We start from the raw sequence: 10,573 nt of genomic DNA on the forward strand, positions 1-10,573 counted from the left end.
ATTAAAATAAAATAAAACTTAGATATATTTTTTAAATTTTTGCGAAACTTTAGAAAAAAAAAATGCTTTATCTTATATTTTTTAATGAATTATATATGATAAAAGATATTTTTAGATTGTATTTTATTTTTGGCAAAAACAAAACTAGGAGGTAGGTGCTCTACTGCTCTTTATTAATATTTATTATATAATATTTTAGTCTTTGTTTGAGTGGAGACATTATTAGAAACATGCAGACTTCAATTGAGACTGCCAGTCAAATGCAAAACATCATCCTTATGTTAACAAAAGCATGTTTTTGATTAACCACAAAATGATTAATTCAGAATGAAATTAACAATATTGCCTTTACTACTAAACAAGGAGAACACCACCATTAACAATAATAATGTGTCTCTACTTGGAGATTAAAAAAAGAAAAAAGTGGAAGAACACTATAGAGAAAATTCATATAGCTCACACCACACACAAAAGGGGGAGAAATACTAGCTAAATGACTATGATTAAAAAAAAAAGTAATAATAATAAGGAAAAAGAAACATATATAAAATAAAATGTTCAATGATGAAGTGTTGCTGTGTGATTGGAAGCAGAGATTTTTGGTGGGCATTGGTAGCACTTAGCAAATAATCCAAATGTGTCAACTTGTTTGATGAAGTTAGTCATGCTTGCCCACCCTCCAAATCCAAACCCTACCACAAATACCCACACCACCACAAATGCATTCACAACAAACATTACTGTCCAATTTGGAATGAACATCGGCAATTTCTCTGCTGCATTCTGGTCCAAACAACAACGAAAAAAAAAAGGAGTAAATAACTAATTAACAATCAATTAAATAAAAAGGAGGAGATTTTGACTTTTTCGTCAAATTAGGGTTATTATTTTTCATTTTTGTATCGTACATCGAATAATTTCTTGTTTTGTTGAACTAATTATTAGTATTATTGTTAGAGTAAGTGAAAAAATCTTGTATCGTTAATATTGCAAGTGTAAGAAGTGCATTTGTGTATGAAGTTAGTTCTACATCGAGAAAAAAAAAAAGGAAGAATGAGAAATTTATGAGAAATTCATTAATTTGACACTTTAAAGTTTTGAATTTAATGTAGTATCTTTTGAAAATATATAGTGCTTTTTATTTTTTATTTTTTTTATTTCTCACGGTATTTCACAGTCCGACAGATTAAAAATTAATCTGCCACGGTATTGAGCTCAATTTATCACTGTCCAATGGGTTGCTATATACACAAGGCGGAATTCAAATCCTACACACTTATTTAAACGGATTAGTAAGCTAACCAATAGACCAACCCAATTTAGTTATATAGTATTTTTTATGACATCTATGTTGTGGTAGTTAAAATGTTTATATAATTTTTATAATATTTATTAAAATTAAAATAATATTTTTTTAGATGTTGATAAAATTGTATAACCGCCGTAGGTAGCGGATCTACATGCACCATTAGTTCCTTGTGCAAGATATTTTTATAAGAACCTGAATAGAAAGAGGGAGAGTTGAGTAGAAGGGTCAACGTTAGGTTGGGCATGGCCCATATCATTGTTAAAAACTTAAAATGTGGTTTTGTATAGTTATGAATGGTAATATGACTATAGCATATAAATTGATGAGTGACAAAGAAATGACACCAACCCTAAAATTATAATATCAATTTCGAATAATTAAATACAACTAGTGAGTGGGACTAGGACTTATACTGCCAGTGACATAGGAAGTCACTTCCAAAGTTAAATCATTAAGCTAAGCTGGAATCATATCCTCTAAACACATGTTCACCACCTCACAAAGAGTTTCAAGAATCCATCATCTACATAGGTGGCTGCTTTCTAAAATCAAGCTCTTATCACTATCTTCAAACTTAATAATTGTTAGTAAGGGTTTAATTAGTTTCATTTCTTTATGGTGGCTTATCATATAATTTTAGTCGTATACATCACTCTCACTGTTAGATAAAGTATGGAACTCAATTAATATGGATTCTATATTCCATCTAAAAGATTGAGTTTGCTTGATGTACCCCCCAAAAAAAAATTGATAAATACAAAAAGTTATTTCCATGATAAGATCTAATCTTAAACTTGGACCTCTGTAAAATCCTAATGCACCATCTTTACTCAAAACTTTATGTTTAAAAGGTATTTGCTTTTTGTGTAGGGCAGAAAGCACATCGCCAATTAAATTTCCTTGTACTATTATATAGGTAGCTACAACCTACAAGCTATACATAAAGTCATGTCTAGACTTTTTATTAAAATCCTCTCAATAATGATGTTAATTGTTAGCAATGTTATAAATGAATATATGTAAAACATATTATAAATAAATATAATATTAGATGCATTTCAAATATTTTACAAATACCAGTATTTCAATAATTTTAGTCATTAATTTTATCATAAAATATATACATGATAGATATCAATAACTAAAATTATTAAATTATCAATATTTTTAAAATTTTTATTTTTTTTATAATATTAAGTTGTTGAATAATAGGTAAATTCATTTCTTTTTAATAGCCACAATTTATTTTTAAAAGATAAAAATTGTGATAGAAAATACCGTCATAATTTCTCAAATTGAATTACCTGAATTTTTAATAATAAAATTTAAACCAACAACAAAGACAAAATATGAATGAAACAAAAGAAGAAATCAAAATAATAGAGAGGAAATCCAGATAGATTATGCATTAGGTAGAAAGATATAACTAGAAACAAATTAAAGACATTATATCATTTAAGAAGCGTTATAAATATTATAAGAATATCTTTCATTAGTTTTAATTATTAATTATAATATATATATATATATATATATATAATATATATATATATATATAATTAAAATCAATAATAACTAAAATCACTGAAGAACTAGTATGTTAAAAATATTTGAAAATTTTGATATCATTTATGATTTATATAGATAGATTGGAACATTTACCTGTCTAGCAGAGGCAGACTTGTAAGTAAGCATATGAGCAGAAGCAGGGATGATATAGACTGTGAAGCTAACCAAAAGTGCCCCAACAGCTGAATTTATGGGTCCAAAGAATGGGAATATTATGGCCAAAAACCATATTGGTATCACCACTGGTAACCTTGCTAATGCCCTTAAACATATGCTTTTTGTGTCATGCATTCCTATCACTTTCTCCCACACAAAGTACAATGGTGTGCATGCAAATCCAAATGTTATGAACTGCCCATTTCAAATACAAACTCATCAACACCAATTATGCACTCACAGTTTAAAGAGTTTTATATACTATTAAAAAAATTTTCAAAAATGTTTAGAATCTTAGTGTTCCAGTAATTTTAATCGTTGATTTTAATTAACATATATTGTATACAAATTACCTAAGTCCAATATATATACGGACCTGATGAATGAGCATTAAGATTACGCCGGCGTCGCGCCAGCCGGAGCGGGGAAGAAGGGAGAAGGCATTGGAATGGTCTAAGAGTTGGTCACCAAAGGCCCAATAGACAGCAATAGCAGATGGAAGAGTGAGGGTGAACACATAGAGAGTGGCAAAAAGATAGATATACTTGAACTTTTGAGGTTTCCACATTGCATGCATGATTTCCCTGCCATAGCCACATACTTCCATATTAGAAAAAGAACCAATGTTGCTCCAAATTGAAAATCAAATTCAATTTTGTCATTATTGTTAGTAAAAAAAAAGAAGGTTTTATTCCAATAATTAACGTTAACTTTACCTAAATTTAGATTCTTGAGAGACAAACTACCATAAAAGTCTACATTCATTTTCTTTTTCACAATCCAAAATATTTTGTATTTATATGTCTGATCTCTGAAGTTACCCGTTCCAGTAGTTTACAACTGCACTTCATTTAATTCCATTCCTTTTGTCGTGAGAAAAGTAAACTAGCACATACCATGAGGTAATAAAATGTCATAAAAATGTGATACATTGATGGTATCTTGGAGGAAAAGCAAAATGCCAACATCTGAACAGAGTTTCACATTAAATATATCTACTGCTCTACATAAATAATAATAATACTAATAGTAATTAAAAGAATAAAGTTCAACTACATGGGTCATTAATTTTTTTTAATTGATTAATGGCAGAGTATAATTGTAATCCAACACAGACGACACTAGTTAGTGTGTGACGGTTGTTCAAAAAGTGCAAGATTTACTGTTTGTCTTATTTCCAAAGTCTCAATTTAGAATTGGGGCAAAAGCTGCTATTGAGGGAAAAAAAAAAAAACGTGGCCGTGCAAATGCAATAAACTTACCACTATATAACTATCTTTAATGTTTCATTGTCCTAGACAATAAAGAAAACTATCATCATTGTTCTGTCTACTTAACAAGCAAAAGATTAGAGGGGGGGACATTGTTTTAATACATTGACCATGTACATATTCTATGTTATTATTTAATTAAAATTATATTTTATTTAAAAAATATTATTTTATTAATATGATAATACATGATTAAATATGATTAATTAAATTAAATGATATATAAATGCAAATGATTAAAGGTGCTTACACTGTGACGGCATGGCCGCCGAAAGTGTAGAGTATGTTGGTGGCGCCTGTGAAATACAAAACCAACTTGTTTGGGCCCGTGTGACTTACATTTTCAACCTGCAAAATTTTATACAATTTTAAAAGGAATAAATTAATAATGAATAGCTGATTTTTTTTATTTTTCGTACAAGCAGATGGACCCGCAATAGAAATGTCATGTCCTTGGTATTAAATATTAAAATAAATATAAAAAATTTTAATTTTTAATTAGTTAATATGGATTAAATTTTATCATAAAATTATTTTTTAGAGAATTTTAGAATTTAGAAGAAAAATAATTTATTTTTTAATTAAACTTTAAATATTAACGTAAATATAACAATGTCCAGAAGAATTTTTTGAGACGTGGCTTAAAGATGAGCAGAAAAGTTTATCGGATCATTGTTTATTAATGATGGATTTTGTACTATTATCTGGAATACTTGGCTGAAAAAGAATAAACAGGATATTCAATAATCAAGAAGTGGGTGTTACAAAGGTTATTAACAAGTTGATTAAGAGTTATAAAGAGTAGGTTAATTTTGATCATTCTAGTTGTTGATGACAATAATTTTTTGTTAAAAAAACCCCAGAAGAAAAACTAAAGATTTAAATTCATTTTGTTAATTTTTTTTTTGTATTTAAAAGAGTAAACATTTAAATATATATTAGTTTTTAAAAACATAAAAAATAATTTTTTAGAATAATTACCTGGCCATGAAGAAGGGCAGCAATGGTTAAATACCAAGCAGTGTAGGTGGTCATGGCAAGGCCAAGGAAGGACCAAATCCTGTAGTTATGAAATGATGGTATGAAGACTGTGGTGGCACAGCATGCTCCGAATATGTATGTCCATGTTCTCTTATCCAAGTGATCGTTTATGTAGTATATGTTACTGCATAATGCATAACATTAGTTAGTCACTAAGCATCTTCTAATCTAATTTAAAATTGGAAATTACTATATGAAACCTTGCACAGGCTATGAGCTGGATAACAGATCCAAAGAGTAGAAAAGTGCAGTTGAACGCCAATCCAACGGCTTTCCAGTAAGGTCCCAGGAGTCCATCCAACACCTCAAACCACTGCATCATCAATCATATCAAATTATCAATCATATTCGCAGTTTTGACGCCTTGATAATTGTTTTGGGACAAAAATTTAAAATAAAATAAAATATATTAAAAATTTATATGAAATTAATATCTGAAAGTCATTAAATGATTTGACCGTTAAATTAAATTGTGATTTAACAGTTCTCATTTATTAACTTTACATGAAATTAACTGTATTTTAATTTTGGATAAAAGTTGTTAGTTTTTAATTTACTTGAAACTAATTTCAGTAAACAAGAATAAATACATAATTTTTTTTGTTGAATTGTGTTTATTTTAGGATAAATTTGGTTAATTAGAAGTCCTATATTTTTTAATTATTAAATAAAAATAAAGATTTTATATTTTTAAAAAGAATATATATTTATATTTTTATTCATTTAAACATTAAAAATAATTAAAAAATAAGTTAAAATTCCTAATTTTTGTTATAAACGAAGAGTTCAATTAAGAAGCTATTTTTATAGCCAATTTCAGCTAATATGCTTACTTTTTCAATGTACAATAAAAAGGGCATTAATGTCTTTTTGTTTATTATTTATGTATTAGTGTCAGTCATATCCTTGGTTCTACTAAGCACAACCTTAATATCTCTTTATCTTTCTATTATGAGACACTGTACTCATCAAAGAGGCAAAGACAACAATATAAAGATGTGTCTGGTAAATGAAGAGCTTGAAGGAGAAGGGAGGGGAAAAAAAAGAGTTAGTGAATAAAGTAGAATTGAAACCCAATCCTTTTTCACTCAAAAAGGCAAACTTGTAATCACAGCCTTAAAACAATTTAATGGTGGTTTTTCCTTGTTTGTACAGTAAACTAAACTCAAAGCTGAGAAAGAAAAAACTCAAACCTGAATGACATGGTTTTTGAAGCTGACATTCTCTTTCTCCTTGCGGGTTCTGTACTCAATGTAGAGAATGCTTATCAAATAAGCAGTCCAACTACCAAGAATTCCATAGAAGATTTGTAGTATGATTCCTGAAAGCATCCCTAGCTGTGAGAATGAGTATGGCAGTGTTAACAGAACCTGTGCTACCTGCAATATATAACAAAAACAAAGAGAATAATCTCAGTTTGTTAGTTAGTTTCAACAATTATGAAATGAATTGAAACTGTTTTGTGTATATACCTGATTTGAGGCACAGCTGAACCAAGCATCATAAGCAGAACCACCATGCCAGAGAAGGCTTTTCAAGGAGGAATGTGAACCTGAACCACCACCTTCTTTCTCCAACTCTTCTCTTTCTTCTCTTTCAATTGTTTCATTCAGGCTTGACATCATGGTTTCTTCACCTCCTTGCTTCTGTCTTGACATTGTTTTTATGGTGATAAAGATCTGAAGAAGAAGAAGAAGAAGAGATCACATTAAACAGTGTTAAAATCAAGACATGTACCAAACCCCATGATCAAAACACAAAAAGGAGATACCGAACCGTGTATGATAAACAGTAAAAGCTACCTAATCTTAGTCAATAATGTTGCTTTGTGATGAAAGGAAAGGTTTTTTCTTTTCTTTTTCTCCTCTCTTGCTGCTGATTGACAGAGAAAATCATAGGCTTTTTTTCCACTCTGATCCTACTGCCAAATAGAGTGAAGACCTTAAATCCTAAAAATTAGACTTGTTCTTTTTCTTCTTTTGTGATCTGTGGTGATATATAGCTGAGTTGCTGTTAAGGTAAGAAGAGTCAATAAGGTTCTTAAATGCAGTTTTTTATTTTCTCCCTTTTTTTTTCTTTCTGTACAAGGAATTGGCAGTGAGCTGGTAGTTTCAATGCAAAAGATATCAATGATAATAATAATAATAACAATAACAATAACAATAATAATAAGTAATCTTGTGGTGGAAAATTAAACCCTATAAGGAAGCTAATAAGCACAGAAAGTAGTACTATGTTACTACTGTTTTTGATGAAGGGGGTGTTGATGGATGGTGATTGTTGGATTTGGAGGATCAAGATCTGACACAAAAGGGGGGAAGTAGTAGTACACCTGAACTCAGAGAGAGAGAGAGAGAGAGAGAGAGAGAGAATAAGAAAGAACAGTTTGTTATTGGGTATATATTGAAGTTGGAAGATGAAAATTAATGAATGAAACCAATGGGTTTGGTTTGGTTGTGATGTTGCTTTGGGGGGTTCTCTCTTATAGTTGTGTACTTTGTGATGTCTCTCTTTTCTTTCTCTGTTATGTTCTGTTCTCTGAGATGGTCCTCATCACAAATAATGTTACTCACAAGTGAAGTAGTAAAAATCATATCTTGCTCTTCAATCTTCATGGATATCGTTTTACAAAGCAAATTTTAATGTAAATTTGTTTTATTTTGTTTAGAAAAATAAGATGTTTTTATTTTTTAAGTTTGGTGATTTTAAACCAAATGATACTTTCTATGATTTTTTTAACAATGATAGTAAAATTGTACAAAAAAAATATTTAGAGGTTAAATTTTATTTTGGTCTTTTGTATATATTTTTTGTATGAATAATTATTCAATATATTCATAAAAAATTAAATCAAATATATAATTTGTTTGTCGTTTATGAAATAATAATACACTTTGTCATGGCTAAATAATCTTTGGAAAGCTAATATGTCATTTCTTTTTCTTGGAGATCATTTTCTCAAAAACTAAGGATGTGTTTGGTTGTACTTTTATTTTCAAGTTTTTTTTTTAGCATTTTATCAAGACAAAAGAAAAATAATAAAATGTATTTGCAGTTTTTATCTCTTTTTTTCTTCATAAAATCATAAAAACTAAAAATATTAAGAATAAAGTCGGAAAATAAAAACACAAATAAAATATTTTTCATTCTTTTAAAAACTTAAATGTCAATTTAGTCTAAAAATATCAATTATATCAAGAAATTAATTAATTATTTTTCATAGAAACATAACTTATATATAGTACGAAATATTAATTCATTCTCATACCTATATAAATGTAGATGTGGATTATGGGCTAATTTTTTTATATATGGATAATTTTAATGTAAAATATGAAAATATTTGTTCACTTTAGTATATATTTTATATGATTATAGTAGTAACATAAAACGTTACTGATATTTTGTAAAAAAAAAATTAATTATAAAAAATATTTTTTAATTATAAAAAGACAAAAAATTCTTGATATTGTGTAAATTTTTTTTTTAATTATAAAAACACAAAATGTTATTGACGTTTTGTAAAGTCCTATAACAATGTATAATATAAAGTTTAGATATTTTTAAAAAATTCACAACTAATAATCTAATATTAGAAAAAAAATCGTAGATTATGTGGTATTTTTTTCATTATTTTCTCTCATATTTGCTTTTCTTTTTCCTGTTTTTACATTGACCTTGGTTTAATTTTGAGTTTTGATTAGTTAGAAGCTTCTTTAACGTGAAAAGAAATAAAATTCTTCTTTTGATTTTGAAGTAAGAAATTATGTCTATAAATAATAATAAATATAAGAAAATAAAATTGTCAAACATATGTAACTTGGTAAACTTAGAAAAAACAAGTTGATAAGACAGTGATTTCAATAAGTTAGCTAAGTTGTAATTTTTTTATTTGGACAAAATTAAATACGTCAGCTTAGTTACAATTAACTTTTTTTTTTTTTTACTAAAAATATGAGTACTCGAACTCGCAACTTTTTAAATAAGCACAGAAAAACTATATCTTTTAACTTAGACAAATAACAAATTGTTAGCTAATCACATATGTTAAAAACAAGTAAGAAGATAAGGTTAAAGGCCAATTTTTTTATGACTTTTATTTTGATGCCAAAATTACTGACCTTACCTTTTAAGATAAATATCAAATATGTTAAAATTATTCGTTTTTATATCTTTAATTTTAAATTAAATATTAATTTTTAAATTTTTTGTAAATTAGACACTATATAGGATAAGTTTAAAATGTTTCCGTTTAAAAACAAGGTTTAATTATTCTATTAGTTCTTATAGTTTCGTAAAATTTTTAATTAGATTTTTATACTTCTTTTTTTTAATTGGTCTCTATACCAATTTTTTTTTTCAATTAGATCCCTTTTGGCAGTAATTAGTTTAATTTTATAAGAACCTAATTAAAAAAAATTGGTGTAGGAACCTAAATAAAAAAAATGTAAGGACCCAATTAAAAAAAATTTAGTGGAAAGACTCAATTAGAAAAAAAAGTACAAAAACCTAATTTAAAATTTTGCAAAACTATAAAAATCAATAGAATAATTAAACCTAAAAACAAATATCGATATTTCAGATACATTCAAACCACACATATTTTTTATTGATAAATCCAAAGGATAGAATTTAGTGAAACATTTTAATGTAGTAATAAAAATTTTATCACCACCATGAATCTTCAAGTTGTATGTAATCATATTTTTAAAAAATATAAAATTATAGAGATATATAAAAGACCGAAAACTTATTGTTTGAGATAATGTGAGAAACACATTAAAAATTACGAAAATATATATTTTTAATTAAAATACATTTTTTATGTTAAATACTATATATTGAACCGTTATATAATAAGTATATAATAAAAAGTAATCAATTTTAACATAAATTAAATGCACACACAATTAACTTCAATATATTAATTAGTTATATAGATTTAAAATATATTAAAAAATTTATATGAATATTTAAACTAATAGCAACTTGGAACATTGAAAGTTCTAAGTTTTCACTTGAACACAGTAGATGTGTCCAATTATTCACAAGTGATTAAGGTATTTATTATTGTTTGTTAAGTTTTGTATAAAAGTAGTGAATAAAATAAAGATTATAGTCTTTTGTTCTCTATATATTTTAAAAGATTATAATCTTTGCTACTTAATTATTTTATTTCCATTATTGCCTAAATTACTTAGTTTAATTTTGTGTATCTTTCATTTAC

General features: G+C 27.0%; 1 protein-coding gene across 2 annotated transcripts; it reads right to left on the bottom strand.

Annotated features, from left to right (window-relative positions):
- Window positions 1–276: 276 nt before the first annotated feature.
- Window positions 277–7,858, bottom strand: LOC130941006 (auxin transporter-like protein 1). 2 transcript variants are annotated; one of them, XM_057869346.1, is made up of 9 exons: window positions 7,579–7,858; window positions 6,819–7,025; window positions 6,540–6,725; window positions 5,547–5,659; window positions 5,287–5,470; window positions 4,556–4,653; window positions 3,411–3,618; window positions 2,972–3,229; window positions 277–783 (listed from the first exon to the last, which is right to left on the bottom strand). In XM_057869346.1, the coding sequence occupies exons 2-9, from the start codon at window positions 7,002–7,004 to the stop codon at window positions 559–561; spliced, it is 1,458 nt and encodes a 485-aa protein (XP_057725329.1). In that variant the 5' UTR covers window positions 7,005–7,025; window positions 7,579–7,858; the 3' UTR covers window positions 277–558. The 2 variants fall into 2 exon arrangements, with proteins under 2 accessions (XP_057725329.1, XP_057725328.1); XM_057869345.1 differs by having other exon boundaries at window positions 7,149–7,856.
- Window positions 7,859–10,573: the final 2,715 nt, after the last annotated feature.

This window comes from Arachis stenosperma, chromosome 7 (assembly GCF_014773155.1).
Source record: "Arachis stenosperma cultivar V10309 chromosome 7, arast.V10309.gnm1.PFL2, whole genome shotgun sequence".
NCBI lineage: Eukaryota > Viridiplantae > Streptophyta > Magnoliopsida > Fabales > Fabaceae > Arachis > Arachis stenosperma.